This window comes from Ostrea edulis, chromosome 8 (genome assembly GCF_947568905.1).
Source record: "Ostrea edulis chromosome 8, xbOstEdul1.1, whole genome shotgun sequence".
Lineage (NCBI taxonomy): Eukaryota > Metazoa > Mollusca > Bivalvia > Ostreida > Ostreidae > Ostrea > Ostrea edulis.
The window spans coordinates 69,091,282-69,113,453 of record NC_079171.1 but is presented as its reverse complement, the minus strand read 5'-3'; the positions used below and the strand labels follow the sequence as shown (position 1 = coordinate 69,113,453).

Genomic DNA, 22,172 nt, shown 5'->3' with positions numbered 1-22,172 from the left:
ATTATTCCGTTATTTAACAAAAACTACCGCAGGCTGATATCTACATGTTTCTGGACTTGCTAGAAACTACCAAGTGTGATAAAATGGTATCGGATTTTTCTCTGTCTCGTGATTTTATAATAAACAATTATTTACAGTTTTTTCTCTCGATTATTTGCTGATTTTCACTTTTGAAACCCCGACTTAAGAGACATTTTGAAATAATTTCCAACAATGTTTACCTCCCCTACATGACTTGCACAGTCTACACGTTTCTAAGGGCATGGTTTGAATGATCTGCACGTTTCTATGGGCGCGGCTTGATCAAGCATGGAACGATTCTTGCACAAAACGATTAGCACGGAACGGTGAACGGTCTGCGCGAAACGCTGAACGGTTTGCAAGGTACGGTGAACGGTTTGAACGAAAAGCTGAACGGTCTGCACGGAATGGTGGACGGTTTGCACAGAACGAAACATTTTGGAGGTGTAGTAGCACAGATCAAGGTCTGTACAAGGTCGTAAGGAGTCAAATGCACTTTTAATTTTTCTTATGTCACAAGATCTAAATTACATGCTTTAATTTGTTCAGCATGAAGTTATAATTTGGGAAGACAAACGACTAAAATATGGAGAAGAAAGAAGAGGTGTATATGGGTTAAACCTTGGCTTCTCAGAAGACCACTCTATGGACAGTATGAACAAGTAATGACTGAACTAATTAAAAGTAATGACTGAAGCTTCGCAGAAGTGGTTAAAGGATTTAACAACAGATGGATTAATTGATTGATTGATTTTTGCTTCACGTCTCGCTTGAGAATTTTTCACTCATGTGGAGACATCACTAAGACCGGTGAAGGGCTTCAAATTTAGGCCTATGCTCGGCGCTTACGGTCATTGAGAAGTGAGGGTTCTTTAGCGTGCCCCACCTACTGTGACATGGGACATCCGTTTTTATGGTCATCTCCGAGGACCTGTGGCATTCACACCTGATGCCGAGTGTTTGACGATGGAACTGTCACTACCTGTTTTAACGACATAGGTTTGTCGCTGCCGGGATTCGAACCCCAGCCTTCCGCATGCGGGGAGAACGCTCTAACCTTTCGGCCACCGCAGCGGTGGAACTTTCCCCATTATATAGGAGCAATTGATGGGAAGCACATTGCAATTAGATGTACAATGAGAGCAGGGTCACTCTACTACAACTATAAGGGGTTTCATTTCATCATTTTCCTGGCTTTAGTTGATGCTGATTATAAGTATTTCTATGTTGATATTGGTGCTAGCGGTGCAGGCTCAGATGCTGGAGTCTTTAGTGAGACAGAATTAAAGGAAGCTTTTGGAAATGGAACTATTGGACTACCAGAACCAGCTCCCCTGCCTCATGCCGTGTTTTGTCGTTGGGATGATGCGTTTGCTTTAAACCCCGGATGATGAAACCTATGCTTCACAGAAATATGTCAGTGGAAGAGCGAGTTTTCAATTACAGACTACTAAGAACTCAACGGGTGATTGAAATACATTTGCACTTCTGGCTTCCAGATTCAGGTGCCTTTTTAACAACAATGCCTCAAAGTCCGGATAGAGTAAGCACCATAATACTTGCTAGTTGCGTGTTGCACAATATCCTTAGGCTCAAGAACCCTACTATGTCTGATGTCTTCTCAAACAGTGCTCCCACTGGACCAAAATTCCCTTTCGCCACTTTTGCGGGGTGCGGCGCGGCGCAGATAATCTCATGCTATACAATTATTTCTATCATATTATTTTATTCATTACACTGATTTTAGCATTTGGAATCAGTTACATTACTTAATCATATCCAGCTATCATACCTAAACACTTCTTTTTGAAATAATAAGAAGTTGATTTGTTTGATAATTAAATTTTATTGTGGAAATCAAAAATCAGGTAATAAATCATATAAATATAAACTTCATGATGCTACACCCCTCAGTGAAAACATTGTCTACATTGTCCGAAATGCAGATGTCACAAAACATCAAGCCCAATTTAGAGTCGTCTCAACCATTCCCTATTAAATTTCCGTTTTGGTATGGTAGATTTTGCAATTTGGACAAAATCAGATGTTTGAGCCGGTGGGGTTGACTGTAAAGCCAAACATAGATATTTTTCTTTAATTTTAGACTGACTGGGGTCAGAAGCTACAAGTTTAGGATCAAAATAGAACGGGGTGCATAGTCTTATGAGATTAGGCCATCATTAAAAATATTTTTGTTTCATGTACTCCGACCCACATTTTTCAAGGTGGGTAGGTAGGTAGGTATTTTTTTTTTGCAGTATCGAAAAAAATGATTATTGTCATAAAAACGCAGACTTAGAAATTTATTGATGTTTTCATTAAACATTGGACAAGACAGATTTAATAATTATTGCTATAACACATTCATCAAAAAAGTTTCTTAGAGAATATAAACCTTTAAAATGAAAAAATGTCTATTTCCCTGGAAACTAAATAAAAAAAAAATAAAAGTACTGAAAAAATGATTGGGATGGTGCGATTTTCACGGGTCGGTCGGAGTACATCAAACAAATCAATTTTTATTTTTGGCCTTAGCATCTTTATGCTGTTGCCCACCGAACTTCAAAGAAAATTATCAAAATTGCTACATCCATATCAATGGTGACCGACCGCATTGTTAATGAAATATTCGAACTAAAATCAAACACATCAAAATTAAGATATTGTAATCAACGAGCTTGGCTGCAAAAACAAACAATTAATGTATATACATTATACACAATAATACCGGTCAGTTCTGTGGTTAAGAATTGACATTAATGTGGAGCTGATAACACGATAATGAATAAGATTTTAAATGTTAAACAATTGACCACAGCAGGGTACACAGCTGTCCGATGTACTTTATTATATAATCACCGACTTTTTTGCAGCCATAGATTACCTGAGACTATTATCTGGTCTTCATGACCAGCTCTGTGTGGACTGGAGCGACGCGAGATTTCCGGTCGCACGCGTTGACTGAGTAAACATATTTTGACTGCATAAACAAACAGGTGATACTGTGTCGCTGACAAAGGAAAACACATGACAAATTTTAAAATACAAACTATTGCAAAGAGGGATTTTCGCCACTTTAATTTTTTTTTCGCCATTTTTGAAAAAAAATTCGCCACAGCTCGAACACCGTTCTCAAACAAAAAAGTCTTTGCTTGTATATCTTTATACTCTTGTTGTACAGGATCTCGTGTTCCCTGTACCAATCTACCACGTCTTCCTCCTGTTCCTCTGTCAGGTTTAAAGGTTGTCTCTTCTTTCCTCTTCATCTGTGTATCTCTAGCTTTCTCTTCTACATCAGCAACTACTGCATCACTGGGTGCTGCCTCATGAAGAACGTCTTGTGCTGAGGGTCCCTGTATGATGTATTGTGTCTCTGGTTGGCTATTTGAATGATTTAGTTCAGGTGGATTAGCTCTGGGGACATCTGAATCAGCCGTTCATGATAGGGCTGGCAATACAACTCATTCACTTTTTTATGGCAACCTTGCCCTTCTCGATTGTCCTTCTTTTAGGTGGCATGGTGGCTGCAGTAGTCAGAATGTATTTTATAGTCAAACGTCTTGTAGCGAGGGTGAAAATAGAATAACTGCTGGAGACATCATCTGTCCACTGCCAGGATCAACCATAGCCCCACCGTGTACATCCATGTACAGAACGTAATCAATCCGGCAGCTTCAGGAACACACCGTGTTGACACCAGTGGTGTCCGTGTCAACTGTCTATTATGTGTACCTTTGCCGTGTTCACATCGTGACTGTATGTGTAGTTTCAGGGAACAATCCATGGACAGTCCGTAGACATCCGTGTTCTACAGCAGAAATGTTTCGTACAAGGAGTACCCCAGGCTTTACACAGATACTTTGGTGGATACATGGACCCCTCGGTTGATACAAGGATGTGTACGGAACCTAAACGGATCAATACGCATGCTTTTCTTCCGGGACGATCCGGGGAAAAATTAAACATATGTTTAATTTTTTTTTTCTGGTTTGGCTTGACCATGCCGGATGGTCCCGGATGATGCCGAATGCATATATGGTGTGTACACGGTAATGGCAGATTGTCGTGGACCATTACGGATTGACGATCCTGGATGATCCAGCATCTCATCCATGAATGTGTGAAAGGGGCTTTACCCCTATGGGAATTTTTAATTTTGATAAAGGACTACCTACTCCTAAATATCTATTAAGTTTCAATTTAGTACCAATAGCATTAAAGAAGATGAATTCAAATGTTTTATACATATACTATACACATATATTATATATACCAAGTTTGGGTCTGGCCTGGAGTACAAAACCCTACTCGGGGAACATGAAATTTACAATTTTGTTAGAGGCTTTCCTGCTCTACATCACTATGCATTTAGTTTTTCTTAAAGATATGCGGTTGTATAGAATAATCTTTAAAATTTGTCACTTTTTGGCTGCTTTTGCCCTAACTCTAAGGCTAAGGGGTGCAGGAGTCCTGAAATTTAAAATATGTCCCCCTTATCAAAAGATGCTTCATACCAAATTTGAAAAGAATTGGAGTAAGTTTCCCAACCCTACCTACTTTTTTGCTTCCAACCCTAAATATTGTATTGACGACAATATAAATAAAATAGAAATCTACAATTTTCAAACTGGAATTTTTTTTCTTTTCATGTTTGAGTTTCTCTAAGAATCATTTTCACTACAATTGATCTTCAAAATGTTTGAACGGTAATTATAATGTATATAGACATGTATTCAAAGTGTATCAAAAACCAAGATTAAACTAAAATGGTTAAATAAAATAAAATGTTTTGCCAACATACCTTACCTAATTTTGGGGGAAGTGAAATATGAAACACACATATATTTCATTTTGGCCCAATATTTCTCAGGAAGAAGTTAAAAATGTTTAATTCTTAACACATTTAATCCCTGACCATTTTGGCCCACCCTGATATTAAAACCCCTACCCATGGAATTATGAAATTCACAATGTTGGTAAAAGGCTTTCTGCTCATTCTAAATTTAGTTTCAATTTAGTATTAATAACATTAAAGACAAGAGGCCCACAGGCCTTATCAGTCACCTCATTACTAGTGAAAAGTCTGACTAGTCCCAAGGGCTAAAAATCTAGAAAAAAATTCTTGTTTTGAATATCTAAGCTAAATTCTAATATTCAGCAACAACATAAAACAAGATGTGTTCTTAAAACTTCAATGACCTCAAAAGTGCATACACTGATGAAAGGATTCTCCTAATATGATATATGTATTATCATTAAACCATATCACTAATTTGGACCCATCCTAAAGCCAAAACCCTGGGGTTACTGTATCAGTAAACTTAAAGAAGTCCTTCAAATGATAAAGACAATAATCACTATAATAATTTTGGTTCCACGCTGGAACTAAATCCTTACTCCTAGGATCACCGGTTAAATTCCTTTTAAACATCCATTTAGTATCAATAGCATTAAAGCAAATATCATTTACATGTTTTGCACATATACACTATATAACCAAGTTTGACCCTGCCCTAGAGTCAGAACCTCTACCCCAGGGATCATGAAATTTACAAATTAGGTAAAGAACTTTCTGTTCTATATCATTATGCATTTAGTTTTTCTTAAAGATATGCAGTTGTAGAGAACATGCACCTTTAAAAATTTGTCAATTTTTGGCAGTTTTTGCCGTCCCTAAGGCTAGCACTATAGGGGTGCAGAAGTCCTGAAATTTACAATTTATGCCGCACTTGTCCCCAAGATGCTTCATGCCAAATTTGAAAAGAAATGGAATGGTAGTTATCAAAAAGTTAGAAATGTTCCAATTGCTAGAGCACAACGGATGACGCATGACAACATACACAGATGAATTGCAATAAAAATAAAACTTTGGTTATGATTCAAAGCTATTCATCAATTTCATGAATCTCCTTCTCAAACTATTCACCTTTACAGTATTCAACCAATTATTGTCTAAAAATGTTAACATACCTTTTCTAATTTTGTTCAGGACTTTTTCTGATACTCTTTTCAGCAAAACTGAGCACTTTTTTAACTGCAAGAACAAAAATGATGCACTGAGCAACTCGAATTACCAACAGTTGGTGTGATCCCAATATTTATTAAAAGTGCTTGAATAAAATGGATTTAGAAGGGTAATTACATGTATTAAGAAGTTCAAAATATTCAATTGATAACGTACAATACATGACGGACGAAGACCAATAACAATTAGTCACCCGAGTGACCCAGGTGACCTAAAAAAACTAAGAATAAAAATGATGTATTTCAATGAAAACAGCACATCTTAAAAAATTATGAGAAACAGTAAAACAATTTATGTTTGGGGCACAAAACTTTGCATGAGACACATAAACAATTTGTGATTTAGTATTTTTGTTAATCAAAATGGAAGACAAATGAAGTAATGTGGTTAATGATTCTGAATTGTTTAATTGAGCTACACATTACATGAAGCAAAAAAATATAGAGAGAGAATTTTGTATCCAACATATTGCAATATGCCACCATATCAAAATATTTCACAACATAATATTTCTGGCAACATCCATCCCTATTAAATACTAGGATGAATGTTATATACAATGTTTATGTATTAATTGTACAATGTGAAACAATACAAAATGTAATCAGAATAGGACTGCAACAGGTACCCAAAATAACCGAAAACCGGGGGTTATATATTGTTCAGGTTGGGTTCGGTTCCATTTTTCCGTATTTCGGTTCAGGTCTCAAACTGGTTTTTAAACCAGAATCATTATTAGAAATCCGTTTAAATGAAATGTCGTTAAAATCCTCAAGATGGCTGTATTTTGATCAATTGTCAAATGATGACATTTTGGACAAAACTGTAAACAATGACAGTACATAAGATATGTCAAACGCATTGAAAATACGCCACAAGATCAACATCTTCAATGACAAAAAATTGAAAGCATGGAATGGAAACGAGGAGAAGTGACAATGCTGTTTCTAGCACAATGGATGTCGAGTCTAAACCACATTCCATGTCCCCGAGTAATTATTGTAACAAAATACAATAAAGGTTTTGGATTTTAACTGCATATTAGATTTTTAAAATCAGTTATAAAGACCCAAACATGTCCTATGAAAATTTGGGGGCCAGAAAATTTCACTACAGGCCAGTAAATTTAAACAGTTCACTGGCCCTACTGGCCAACAAGTTCGTGAAGACTGGCATTATTCCAGAATTAGATGTTTGTGTTTTTATATATCCTCTTTAAATATGGACACCAAATACGAAGATGTAAAAGATAATTTTGCTGTGTTTATTTTTAACATTTTTTTTTTATTTTTGGTGGGTTTTTGGGTTTTTTTTTTTTGGGGGGGGGGGGTTACTGACCAAGTACTCAATAAGATTTTATCCAATACTTACTTTAAAAAATCCTGTTACATAAATGGAATTTGAAAAGGGCAATATATTGCAATCTTTAAATTAAAAATATTGCAACCCATCACAAAATCGTTTTTGCTGGCAATACCCAAACCTACTGAAAACAATTAAAATGGTGCTAGTTTTCCTTACCAATGTATTTTCGTGGTGCTGCCCTTCAGCTTCACATTGTAATACATCATCAGCCTGTGCAATGAAATATCAATTAATGAATACAAAAAACTAACAATTTACAAGAGGCCCACAGGCCCTATAGGTCACCAGAGTATTAAAAGTAGCACTAATCCCAAGGGCTACGAAATCTAGAAACAAGAGGCCCATGGGCCACATCGCTCATCTGAATCACCTTGGCCCGTATCTGAAGACTTAATTTCCATATATATTTGCATGTAAAACCTTAGTCCCTATTGTGCCCCAACCTACCCCTAGAGGTCATGATTTTTATAAACTGGAATCTGCAATATGTCAGAAAGCTTTCATGTAAATGTCAACTTCTTTGGCCCAATGGCTCTTGAGAAGATTTTTAAAGATTTTCCCCTATATATTTGTAAGTAAAACTTTGATCCCCTATTGTGAACCCAACCTACCCCTGGGGGCCATACTTTTAACAAACTTGAATCTGCACTATGTCAGGAAGCTTTCATATAATGTTCAGCTCTTCTAGCTCATTGGTTCTTGAGAAGAAGATTTTAAAAGATTTTTCCTATATATTTCTATGTAAAACTTTGATCCCCTATTGTGGCCCCAACCTAACCCTGGGGGACATGATTTGAATAAACAAATCAGCACTGTGTCAGAAAGCTTTCATGTAAATATCAATTCTTCTGGCTCAATGGTTCTTGAGAAGAATAATCTTAAAGATTTTCCTATATTTGTATGCAAAACTTTGATCCCCCCTTGTGGCCCCATCATACCCCCCCCCGGGGGGGGGGGGGGCATGATTTGAACAAATTTGAATCTGCACTGTCAGAAAGCTTTCATGTAAATATCAGCTTTTCTGGTTCAGTGGTTTTTGAAAAGAAGATTTTTAAAGATTTTTCCAATATATTTGTGTGCAAAACTTTGATCCACTATTGTGGCCCCATCATACCCTCAGGGGTCATGGTTTTAACATACTTAAATCTGCACTATGTCAGGAAGCTTCATGTAAAATTCAGCTTTTCTGGCCCAGTGGTTTTTGAAAAAAAGATTTTTAAATGACTCCAACCTATTTTTGCATTTTTGTGATTATCTCCCCTTTGAAAGGAGCATGGCCCTTCATTTGAACAAACTTGAAAGCCCTTCATGTAAGGATGTTTTTGGCCAAGTTTGGATGAAATTGGCTCAGTGGTTCTGGAGAAGAAGTCGTAAATGTAGAAAGTTTACAGACGGACAGACAGACAGACGATGGACAACAGACAATCAGAAAAGCTCACTTGAGCTTTCAGCTCAGGTGAGCTAAAAACTAGAGATTGTTTTGATGAAAAAACAAATATCTCCCCAGCTCCCCAAATTGGAAGTGCTCCAAATGAAACCTCCTCCCCTTAATGTACTGCATGGTATGGAGAAATAAAGTGCACCACCACGGCACATGATACGCCCGTCACATATTGTTAACAGTATAGATTGTACCCATTAAAACATTTTTTTTGATATCACCTTAATTAAATGTCACAGTGACCTTAAAGTAGGATGCGACACACCTTCTACTTAAGATGCATTAGTTGACCAATTTTGGTGATTCTAGGTCTAATAGTTTTCTAGTTATGAGCCGGACAAGTTTTTGCCATATATGGCCATATCTTCTTAATGAAAAGTCACAGTGACCTGGTTTTAATGTGCGACACACCTTCTACCCAAGATGTATTTACAGACAAAGTTTGATGATTCTAGGCCTTGTAGTATTTAAGTTACGGGTCGGACACGAAAAAGCTAACAGATGGACGGACAGACGGATATCTTCTTAATGAAAAGTCACAGTGACCTGGTTTTAATGTGCGACACACCTTCTACCCAAGATGTATCTACAGACAAAGTTTGATGATTCTAGGCCTTGTAGTATTTAAGTTACAGGTCGGACACGAAAAAGCTAACAGACCGACGGACAGACGGACGGACATGAACGCCATACCATAATACGTCCCATCTTAAGACGGGCGTATAAAAAGCATGAGCAGGAACATAGACATTATGAACTCCCACAAGCCACATAGGAGAAGTGTTCACAAACTATTTTACACCCTCCACCCCTCAGATCCACTATAACTTTAAGGAAAACAATTGGATCCTCCTGTCCCTACAATATGCACATCTGCAAATGGCATTGAAGTATTGTAGAAAATTTCAAGTCTATCGGATAAGCCATATAGGAGGAGACACGTTCAGAAGCTATTTTATCATCCTCCATCCCTCTTACATCCACTACAACTTTTACGAAAATAATTGGATCCTCCCATCCCACAAACATGCACAACTACAAATGACAATGAAGCATTGTACAAAGTTTCAAATCTATCAGATAAGCCACATAGTAGAAGTGTTGACAAGCTATTTAACATCCTTCATCCCTTTTAGATCCACTATAACTTTTATGAATATAACTGGATCCTCCCGTCCCACAAATATCCACATCTACAAATGGCAATGAAGCATTGTACAAATTTTCAAATCTATCCGATAACCCATATAGGAGGAGACGTGTTCACAAACTATTTTACATCCTCCAACTCTCTTAGATCTACTATAACTTTTAGGAAAATAATTTATTGGATCCTTCTTTCCCTACAATATGCACATCTGTAAATGGCAATAAAGCATTGTACAAACTTTCAAGTCTATCCGATAACCCATATAATGGGAGAAGCATTCACAAGATTTTGTGACAAACAGATGGTCGGAGAGTACAAAAACAATATGTCTCCCCCTGAAAGAGGCGAGACATAATTTTCTGCTCATTAACAAATCACTGAACATAGACATATTGTACATGTACACTCAAACCTGTATTAAGAGACCGTCCAATGATCTGTACCTGTGACGACCCGGACATTTTCCGGAAATACAAAAAACTTTGCCAAAATAACAAAATAAAAACTTTTGGGTCGGTGTGACATTCTCAGATTTGGTCGGGCGAGGGGAAATACACAATATTCTTATTTTGGCCTAGCTGACTTGCTTAAATTAACATGTTTTAATTGCTATGATGGCTGGCATCAAAATTTGACAAGAATGCATTATTTCATTTATATGTTGAGTACAATTTTAAATCAAGTACCTTTCTACGCCATGGAAGATTTGGGACACCATAATCATATCTGACTTCTTCTCCTGCTGCTATTTTCCTCATCGCAAACAATGCCAAGTGGGGTCTTCCTTTATTTGATACACATTTCATTACAGCATTATGTTGTGTATCATCTGGTGCTGCATCATTTGCATATCCCCCATGCTTTGTAGAGTTTGTGGCATCCAAGCTGATCAACATTAACAAATGAATAAAAATTTGATACCCAATTTCAGCTTCTATTTTTACTGATTCTCATATCAAACCACCAGAAAAAACATTTTACTGTTTCAATTTTATTAAGAGTTCACATCAAGTCCATGAACATTTGATATGCTTTCTTAGAAAGTTCCTGAACATCTCTCATTTGACTGACGTTCCCCAAAAACCGCCATATTTTGTTCAGTGTATAGTGTATGCTTGAATCACTGTGTCATTTTATAACTATAATTCTAAGCGCAAAAGTGACACAGTTAAGATTAGACAGCTCGTTTAAAAATTAGTCCATTATGTATTTACAACGATAGGAAACAAAACGAAAGTAGAAAGACATCGACAATTATTTTATTGTACAGGGTTGTGTTTTTTTTTAGTAGTTCACCGGACTACTTATTAATGACATTCTGATAGTCCGGGACAAAATTTACTAGCCTCGGACTATCGGACTAGCGTTAGTGTCGAATCCTGAATACTCTTCTTCTTAGATGTCATTTAATAAAATAATGCATCTTCACATTTAAAAACGAGTTTGTAAATTTATTCCAACAAACTTTTAATGCATAATATGTATATCACTGCAAAATGTGTTCATTTCGTTAATTTAACAGTCCCATTATGTTATAAATCATTTTTACAGTAAGGATCAAACTAAATCAAAGAACAATATGGATTACTATGAAATATTTTCATTTTTCCATTTCATGAAAAATATTTCATAAGGAAATTCCCATCTTAAATACCAGTGTAGCATGCATTTATAATTGTTTAGAAAAGTGTTCCAAACTTCCAATATTTTATTCTTTCCGTTACTTAGCAATTGCAGCAAATTATTGAACATTTTTTGATATGTTAATAGCACTATCATAACTAGTATGTTATCCATAAAGCAATCCATACACAGGGCTTGAAGCTAACTTTTTATGTCACCAGTGCAGTCGAACTGATGGGGTATAATTTCAACCAATCCGCAGAAAATTTTACCAGTCCAACAGAGTTTTCCAGAAATAATTAAACATATTTCGTTAATGTTATTAAAATGAAATTAAACTCAATATGCCTCAGACAATATTGTAACACTTAAATGTGGGATTTATATTTATGAATCAGATTCGTCTGATATCTACAGATGGAAACATGCCAAATGTGTGTATAAAATTTCATAAGTATATTTTCAAAAATGATGCTTTAGAAAATTAACTAGTCCCATCGGACTGACTAAAACAATGGCAGTCAGTCCGCCATACTTTTAACCAGTCACAGAATGTCGTGCATACGCAAGGTGAAGATAACGAACAGTGATCAATCCCATAATTCCTACAAGCAATACAAAATAGATAGTTGGGCAAACACGGACCCCTGAACACACCGGAGGTGGGATCAGCTGCCTAGGAGGAGTAAGCATCCCCTGTTGACCGGTCACACTCGCCGTGAGCCCCATATCATGATCAGGTAAACGGAGTTATCCGCAGTCAAAATCAGTGTGCCAAGAACGTTATGTTAATTTTGATCCCTGATACAGCATCATTACAAGCCAAGCCTAGCAATTCTCAGTACTTTCAGTACTTTGATTATTATTTCATAATTATCTTGGTCCCTTGGAAGGAGGCCTGGCTTTCATTTGAAGGCATGAACTTGAAAGTCCTTACCATAAAGATATTTTGTGCCAAGACTGGTTGGCTCAATGGTTAAAAATGTGAACAGTTAATGCCAATGACGACAAAATCCAGAAAAATTGTTCATTTCAGTCTCCGGCTCAGTACAACCCAGTATATCTATTCCTTAAATTATACAGCAGTACAGCTCTGTGCAGTTACATTTTTGAAAGACAGTGAAATGGAAAGGCATTAAGATATCTATCATAACATTTTTTTGTTTATTTATTTCTTAAGAAAATTTATCATAAATATTCAACTTTGATATTGCTAAATATTGCAGATACCAGAATTTTTTACTATCGAAAAGAAAGAAGTATATGTAACTTCCTTTTTCGAGAGGGTAACATTTTTCACGTTTCAAACCTTCTTTTCTGTTGATTAGTTCTCCTGCATATTCCATAATGAATTCTCCTGCAGTATATTCTTTATTAGCAAATAATCCTTTTCCTACAATACAAAGAAAGAAATTGTCATACGCACAATACACATTTCAAAAGAGGAAATCTTCAGAGTAATACTTTCAGTTGTATATAGTTCGAATTTCGACAAATGCTGTCCATCTCGTAAAAACACTGTTGAATCATTGCATATACATATTTATGAGGCTGTACAACATGTCATACATTGTTCCACCTGTTTTAAAGTAGTTCCATGTTGTAATATGTCATATTATTCTGCAAATCAATATTATTTTTCCAATAGTTATTGTTTAAAATCTTGTTAAAGAGGTTCGCACCTAAGATTTGGAGTAATGTCATTTTTTTGGGAAGTGTATTTATGTTTTCTACATTGAAGGAAAATTAGAAAATTAAAAAGAAAAACTGGGGTCGCAATTAATGCTTTTTATTGAGCTATAGTGTTCTAAACATGACTTATTTGCACTTAAAAATTTTCAATTAAACTTGACATTTCTGTTGGTGTCAACACAACAAAAGCAACACAAATCAATCATTACATAAAATAGATACATAATCATGTCTTCTAACACTACAGATCAAAACAAGAGGCCCACAGGCCTTATCGGTCACCTGAATATTAGTGAAAAAGTATCACTACTTCCATGGGCTATGAAATCTAGAAAACATTTCCTGTTCTGAATATCTAAGCTAAATTCTAATATTCAGCAACAGTATAAAACAAGATGTGTTCTTAAAACTTCACTGCCTTCAAAAGTGCATACACTGATGAAAGGCTTTAAATAATAGGTGTATTAACATTAAAACATCAAAATATATTACTAATTTGGACTCATCCTAAAGTCATAACCCTGGGTTGTGAAATTCACCATTTTTTGTACATCCTTTTCTGCTATTCCCAAGTATGCATTTAGATTTTATACAGTATCAGCAAATTTACACATAAATACTATATCTACTAAGTTTGGTCCAACCCTGGGGTCAAAACCCTTACTCTGGGGAAAATCAAATTTACAATTTTGGTAAGACTACCTGCTCTATCCATTTAGTTTCAATTTAGTATCAAAAGCACTGAAGAAGATGTTATTTAAGTGTATTACACATTAACACTATATACCAAGTTTGGCCCTGCCCTGGGGTCAGAACCCCTACCCCAGGGATCATGAAATTTACAATTTTGGTAGAGGCCTTCCTGCTCTACATCACTATATACATTTAGTTTTCCTTACATGTGCGTGGTTCTTGAGAAGAAGCTTTTTAAAATTGGTCAATTTTGGGCAGTTATTGCCCTGCCCCTAGGGCCCCAGGAGTGTTGGAGTCCTAAAATTTACAATTTATGCCCCCCTTGTTCCAAATATGTTTCATACCAAGTTTGAAGAGAATTGGAATGATAGTTATCAAGAAGAAGTTAAAAATGTCTATTGTTTACACATTTAATAACTGACGATTTTAGCCCCAGTCTGATACCAAAATCCCTACCTCTGGGATCATCCAATTTACAATTTTATTAAAGGACTACCTGTTCTTTTTAAATTTCTATTTACTTTCAATTTAGTATCAATAGCACTAAAGAAGATACTATTTAAGTGTTTTACACAATAACACTATATACTAAGTTTGGCCCCACCCTGGGTTCAGAACCCCTACCCCAGGGAGCATGAAATTTACAATTTTGGTAGAAGCCTTCCTGCTCTACATCACTATGCATTTAGTTTTCCTTACATGTGTGTGGTTCTTGAGAAGAAGATTTTTGAAAATTGGTCAATTTTGGGCAGATATTGCCCTGCCCCTAGGATAGAATGTTCTATCCTTAAATAAAAGTGTAATTTCCTACAGAGGGTCTGTCCCGAGACACAGTTGAATTATTCTAACTAACCACCACTCCCCTTTCCAGGATTTCACATGTTTTATGACTGAAATTCATGAGTTTTAAAACAGTCAGATTTATAATAAAATATCAGAGGTTGCTTGTTCAGTATCAAAGTAGTACATTCAGTCATAAAAGTTCTGTCACTTTTATCTGATACCTTGTACGTCTAGCTATGTCCAGCTGACACTTTTGGATTCTGGACAATACACATAACACACAAAATGAACAAAAATAGCAACATTAATATAAGTGACTAGGATGGCCTAAAATAAAATAAAAAATTCAAATACATAATATTCACTATTTCAAATGTAAATTCATATTTGAATGATGGTTTATATAGTTGTACAGTGATTACAGCTAGTACATACTGGGTCATACAAAGGTCCTCAAACATAATCACAGTAAGATCTATGCTCAAGAGCAAATATCATTTTGATTTCAATAATGTAAAGATTTTTTTTTAAATATCTAAAACCATTTCAATCAGTTATACTTCTGCAGAAATTACTTATAATGCAATGACTCATCACTCTTCACCTGACAACTGCTTTCCTGTGAATCACTGCAATGGTGCAGTGTGTCCTATTCTAATCTATAAAAGGCTGCTTTATTCTTTAAAAAAATGCACACACAAAATTTAACTACAGATTTTAACATGAACTTAAATTCAATTAGTATTTTTATGTTAAAGCAATAATAGCTCTAAACTTGAAAATTTAATTGTTGCATGAAAGTGTTGTATCTTTAAACATATCATTATTCATTACTAAAGAAGGACCACACATATGATCTTTAATTTAATTAACAGGTCATTCAGTCTTGCAAACAATCTAGCTTTACCAGGTAGACCAAAAAAAAATTCTAATGTGCAAAATGTCTTTATCTTCCCGATTTAAGAATTAAACTTTGTCTGGAATTGATCCATGCCTATATTTCAATCCAAACATGTTTATTTTGAAAAACAGAAGTAGTATAATATAGGAAATACTATAAACAAAAACAATCCTAAAAAAACCTGTACAGGACATTTGGTTTGGAATAGTACAAAATTTTATCAGGCAGACTCATTTTTCATCAGAAATGTCCGAGAGTGCAACGAATTTCGTGTAGCCCGTAAGATTAATATTCTATTAAAATCTATTGAATGTATAGTAATATACACAGAAATCAATTTTTGTACAGGGAGACATAAATTTAATTTTACTTCCTTAAGAGTCTTTTTACTTTCTTTGAAATAATATCACACTTTTACCAAAAAAATCTTGAACACCGAACTGACAGCTAATGAGAGTGTCATTTTTATTCTCAAGTAAAATATATTGACCATAAGCATTGGTATTGATATAGAATCATGTATTTGTGATTTATGCCTCTATGTCAGGTATGCTCTGCTCATGGCCTGAAAATAGTTTGAATCCCATTGTTACTGTTGATAGAGGCAAATGCAATTGCCCCACATACAAACCAGTTTGCATACATCATTTACATGAGAACTTTTAACAGATCTGTGTAAGCTATTTATCATTTGCCTCTGACGCTAAGGAAAATCAGCCAAATCAGTGCATATTAGTGTGTTACCCCTGAAGTGAGCCTCATTTGTCCCTCAAAAGTGGTGGTGGAAGATCAGGTTTCATGTTGCACATTGATTAAATCTTATCCCCTTATGGTTGATGCACAAAATGTGTAGGACCATAAAAAAAAAAAGAAAAATAATCGCTAAAACGCATCACTGATGCAGATAGCGGAGTTGCAGTTTGGAAAATTATGCACGCTTGCATTCACAAAGTCAAAACATGCACATATTTAATATAGTTTATAAGTATGAAGCTTTGAATGGCCGCACTAGGTATTTCGTGTGATAGTGACCTTGACCTTTGGCCTTTGGATTTCAAAAGCAACATGAATCTTGAATGTCATCAGGATTTGAAGTCTGATAAACAAACACCAGCAAGTACATGTATAAAAGTTAGAGACAAGCTCAAATTTACAGTATATAGTGAAAAAGAGAACCTGACCTTTGGACCTCAAAGTAAATAGGAACCTTCCTCTTTTGGATGTGATCAAAATATGCAAATCTGACAAAGAAAGACGCACCAAGTAGTATGAAAGTTACATGTAGAGACCGGACAAGCTCAAATCTCTGGCATTTAGTGACAAAGTGACCTTGATCTTTGACCTCTTGACCTCAAAATAAATAGGAACCTTCCTCTTTTGGATGTTATCATGTTATTTAAGTTTCACAAAGATGCCCCAAGTAGTATGAAAGTTAGAGACCGGACAAGCTCAAATATATGGCATTTAGTGACAAAGTTACCTTGACCTTTGACCTTTTGACCTCAAAATAAATGGGAACCTTTCTCTTTGGATGTGATCATGTTATGTAAGTCTCTCAAATATGCAACAAAAAGTATTAAAGTTAGAGACCAGAAAGGTTAATTGTGGATGTCGCCCACCCAACCGCCCGCGAATTTAAAAGCCGAGATTTGCTACGCAACTCGGCTAAAAAAGAATACAAGACTAAAGGACATGTTTGAGCCTTGTAGTCTTGAAAATTTTATCTCTCTGTCTCAGTCTTTCCTTTTCTCTTTTCGCTCACCTATCACAGGGTTAACCTCTTTAACAATACATCCTGGCTTTTCTTCCCCCCGATTAATGTAATCCAGGGCTTCTTGCTTCGCAATATTGAAGGAAATTTCCTACAATGAAACAAACCATTAGTTATATGCATAAACAAGACCATAGCTTTTTTACACTTTCATTTTATTAAACATTATTGTATATGATTATTTCAGTAGGAAATATATCAATTTATTTGAATTGAATATTAGAAAATAAAGTCATGGTAACTCCTTTTCAGTACAGAACCATATCTTATACTATATGAAAGGTGAAGATAACCAACAGTGATCAATCTTATACACAAAATAGAGGATTGGGCAAACACAGAGCTCTGGATATTCCAGAGGTGGGATCAAGTGCCTAGGAGTAAACACCCCCTGTCCACCAGTCACACCCACCGTGAGCCCTATATCTGAAGGTAAACAGGATAATTAATAGTCAAAATCAGAGTGCCAAGAATGGCCTAACAATCAGTATGAAATAAGTCAGGCAGCATTTAACCAAATGATAAGTTGTATTAGCAAACTAGATTGTTATAACAACCGTAGAATTTGCAAAGTGTTGATTTTAAATGAGACTGTTAAAACCCCTGCACCATCAACTTGTTTGTCAGTAAGGCGATTTTAACTTAGTAGATTATCATCCAGGGTCACCGAAAAGTATGGGGCAGGTGGAAGGATTTTTTTTTTTTAATTTTCATTTTCTCAATCTGAGAAAAATATTAATTACAAGCGAAATTTGTCAACAGAATACACCAAACTTTTTCAAGATTTAAGCTCATAAGAATCATAAAAACTATATCTATTTTCTTCACGTGGCTATACCGGAAATGTAAACATGAAATGTAAATACCATAGTCAGGCATGAAAATTTTCCTGAAATCCAAGTTTCACAAAATAAACAAATTCAGTGCTTGAAATGTGAAAGATAAATATAAATTTAGTCAAATTCAAGTACATACATGTAAGGCCAAAAAAAAATATGTTTGTTTCAGGTCGCCTCTGATTTTAAAAAAAGATTGGTAGGTAGGTTTTTAAAAAAAAATATTAAGATTTTTTTTTTTTAAAATAAATATCTGCCTTCGAATCAATGAAAATCTGATAGTTACAGTTGTTATACAATGTTTTTACTGGTAACACTTTAGAATTTTTTTTCATTATATCTGTAGTTTCCTTCCCTATGTGCACTCTCTCGTGTTACTATGGAGTGATGTAAACATGATGTATATTACGACATGAAATAAATATGCCGAGTTCGTTGAAAAAGCAGACGTCCTGTACAAGTGTCGATACAATTAATGAACGAGCTAAAGCTTTGGCTTTATTAGATGCAGGATTGAGTGTGAAGGATGTGGCTAAGCAACTATGTAAAAGTGAGCGATGGGTAACAAAGTGGAGATGAAGGCGAGAGCAAAATAAACAACTAACCGATCAACCGAGATCCGTTCGACCATCGAAAATAATGGGGGTAGTAAAGAAAAAAGTGGAGAACATAAAATTCAAAAGAGGAAAATCAACAAGAAAACGCAGCAAGGAACTTAAGAACTCAGGCTTTAATGTAAGTCATGTAACTGTTTATAATTATTTGCGAAAAGTTAAAAAATGGAAGGCATTTAAAAGATCGAGAAATCAACTACAGACAAAAAAACAGAGGCAAAAGAGATTAAAATTTGCTCGTGATCACAATCATTTGATGGCTGAAGACTGGGAAAACTACATCTTTAGTGATGAATCTACAAAATATTTGTTTATGTTCCGAACCGACAGGTCGATGTTGTATGGGGGTCCCAGTCAGATGAGATTCCAGACATAAGCTGGGTCAAGTCAAGCGCTAGTCATGATATGGGGTGCGATGGGAGTTCAGGGTTTGTCCAAACTTCACATTGTTCCAGCCAGCAAAACTATTAATGCTGACTATTATGTGAAGAAAATTCTTCAAAAAGAACTAAAACCTGCTCTGATTCGACAGAAAAATAGTGGTAGGATCGACGAACGAAAGTTAGTTCAATATCCAGGACACGCTACGTTTGTTCAAGATGGAGCGACACCTCACACTGCCCTCCTAACACAAAATTGGTGTGAAAATAAATTACCAAACTTTATTTCGAAAGAAGAATGGCTAGGCAATTCCCCAGACCTAAAATGTATGGAAAATCTTTCGAGTATTCTGAACAGCGAGGCCTACAAAGATCCGCGCCCAACAACAATGAGCCAATTACGCCGCCGACTTCAACGTACATGGAAGGAGATACCTCAGAAACATTTGATTTCTTTAATTCATTCAATGCCAAACAGAATTAAAAATGTATTGAAACACAAAGGTGGACTGTCTGGTTATTAAAAACATAAAAACTTGTATATGAGTTGTTTATAAATAAGTTTAGGCATGATGTGAATCATGGAACGAACTTTCTTAACATCATTTACATATACATATACATTTACAATAAATGTCTTGACATTTCGGGTAATAGTTCGTACATCGATAAATTGAAATTAGAAAATTGAAAAATTAATAGGGTCTGTGGATATATTTAGGGTTGGTCGGGCGACCAGAAAAAAACATATCATTTATTTTGGCCTAACAATAAATTATAATTCATAATATTAAATTAATGAAGTTTAACCATAAATTCAACAAATCAACATGCATTTAAGTACTGATGTTTGATGTTGATATATGAAAAAATCTATATAAAAGATAGATGAATTAATTCTCAATAATTCATTTATTAACTATTTCAAAACTAATGAGTTTTTTCTTCATATATATATTTAACATTAAAAATTGGTCACCACTAGTAATTTCAAGGATTACTCTGTATGATAAATTAATGAATGTTAAGTGTTTTTGGAATACTTCATGCACAAAGAAAAAATCGAAAATCAAAATTTGATATTTAATACCTTTCAAGTTTTAAGGTAGAAACCATTTTTCCTACAATCTCATAAATTCCAATAATTAAAATAATTCCAGATTTCAATAATACTCTGTTGTAATGAGTTATTCAAAATTACACAAAATTCTTAGGATCGAAAAAACATTGTTCGGGCTAACAAGATTTCTAGTATAATCAGTCCAAATGTCTTCTCACCCAACACGATAATTACTCTGTAATAGACAGCCACTTTGTCCAACAATGCTTTTTTATCATATGATATTTTACATGAGTTAATCACCTGTGACGATAGCTGATTGTTTTGAAAACACACATGTATTTGCTTGGTTAATTAAATACTGGTCAGTTTAACTGAAGCTATTCAGTGATTTTTTAAGGCCCATTTTGTGTCCGAATTTCGACCCTTTCCCCTCCTAAAAATTGCCATTTTTTTCCCAATTTAGCTTGCATTTCTCCCAATAATAAAATTATGAAAGGAAAATGTATTTGAAAGAAATAAATATTCGATGTGAATTATATACATAAGACTTAACAAAAAGTCATGAGAATGATTTGAATAGATTGTTGAAAATTTTAGAAGGTTAAAGAAATTAGATGTGTAAAATAAAGATAATACAAGAGGTACTGTGTGCAATGCTCACTAAGAATACACCCCACTTACCCCAATCTCCCAAAGGGTGTTGTTAATAGGTATGAATTAACTATTTCCTGAGTGTGAAAATATGGTATGCCTTTGTTGAAGAAAATGGAAGATATAGTCCGAACACAAATCCATGGTATAAACCTATAATTTTGACCTTGAGATCAAAGGTCAAGGTCGTAAAGAGGTCATGAACGTACATGACACATGGTCTCATGGTGATACACTAGGGCTGTAACGAGTACCCGAAATAACCGAAAACGGCGAGTTGTGTTATTCGGGTCGGGTTCGGTTCCATTTTTCCGTATTTCGGTTTGGGTTTGGTTTTTAAAATAGAATCATTATGTCGCCAAAATCCTCAAAGGTGGCTGTATTTTGATTAATTGTTAAATGGTGGCATTGTCGACAAAACTGTAAATAATGACAGTATATGTAAGATATGTCAGACACATTGAAAATACGCCACGGGAGCAACATCGTCAATGAAAAAACATTGAAAGCATGGATGGAAACGAGTAGAAGTGACAATGCTGTTTCTAGTACCATGGATGTTGAGTCTAAACCTCAGTCCACCTCCCCGAGTAATTATTGTGACAAAATACAATAAAGGTTTTTGATTTTGACTGTATATTAGTTTCTTAAAAATAGTTATATATACCCAAACCGAAATACCCGAACCCAAAGTTAAAAATTAGAACCGACCCGACCCGAAAATTTTTGGAACCGTGACAGCCCTATGATACACCCATGTCTTATGTTATGACTATGTCTAAACCCTATACTCAATTTTGATCTGAGGTCAAAGTTCAAGGTCATATAGAGGTCATGAAGGTACCCGACACATCATCTCATGGTGATACACTCATGTGTCAAATATGGTATGCCTATGTCAAAGAACAAAGAAGTCATGACCCTGACACAAATCCATTGTAAAAACCTTTAATTTTCACCTTGAGGTCAAGGTCATATAGAGGTCATGAAGGTACCTCGACACATCGTCTCATGGTGATCCACCTGTGTGCCAAATATGGTATGCCTATGTCAAAGAACAAAGAAGTTATGGCCGAGACACGAATCTGCACAGACGGACAGACAGACAGACAGAGAGTGCTTCCTATATACCCCCCTGAACTTCGTTCGCGATGGGGTATAAT

The 22,172-nt window shown here is 35.3% G+C and overlaps 1 protein-coding gene across 1 annotated transcript; it reads right to left on the bottom strand.

The window, feature by feature from the left end:
• Positions 1-1,548: 1,548 nt before the first annotated feature.
• LOC130049773 (uncharacterized) lies at positions 1,549-18,636 on the bottom strand. The gene is made up of 8 exons (XM_056147775.1): positions 18,610-18,636; positions 17,457-17,556; positions 12,856-13,018; positions 10,689-10,887; positions 7,568-7,621; positions 5,992-6,055; positions 3,222-3,445; positions 1,549-1,719 (listed from the first exon to the last, which is right to left on the bottom strand). Exons 1-8 carry the CDS (start codon positions 18,634-18,636, stop codon positions 1,549-1,551), a joined length of 1,002 nt encoding a protein of 333 aa, XP_056003750.1.
• Positions 18,637-22,172: the final 3,536 nt, after the last annotated feature.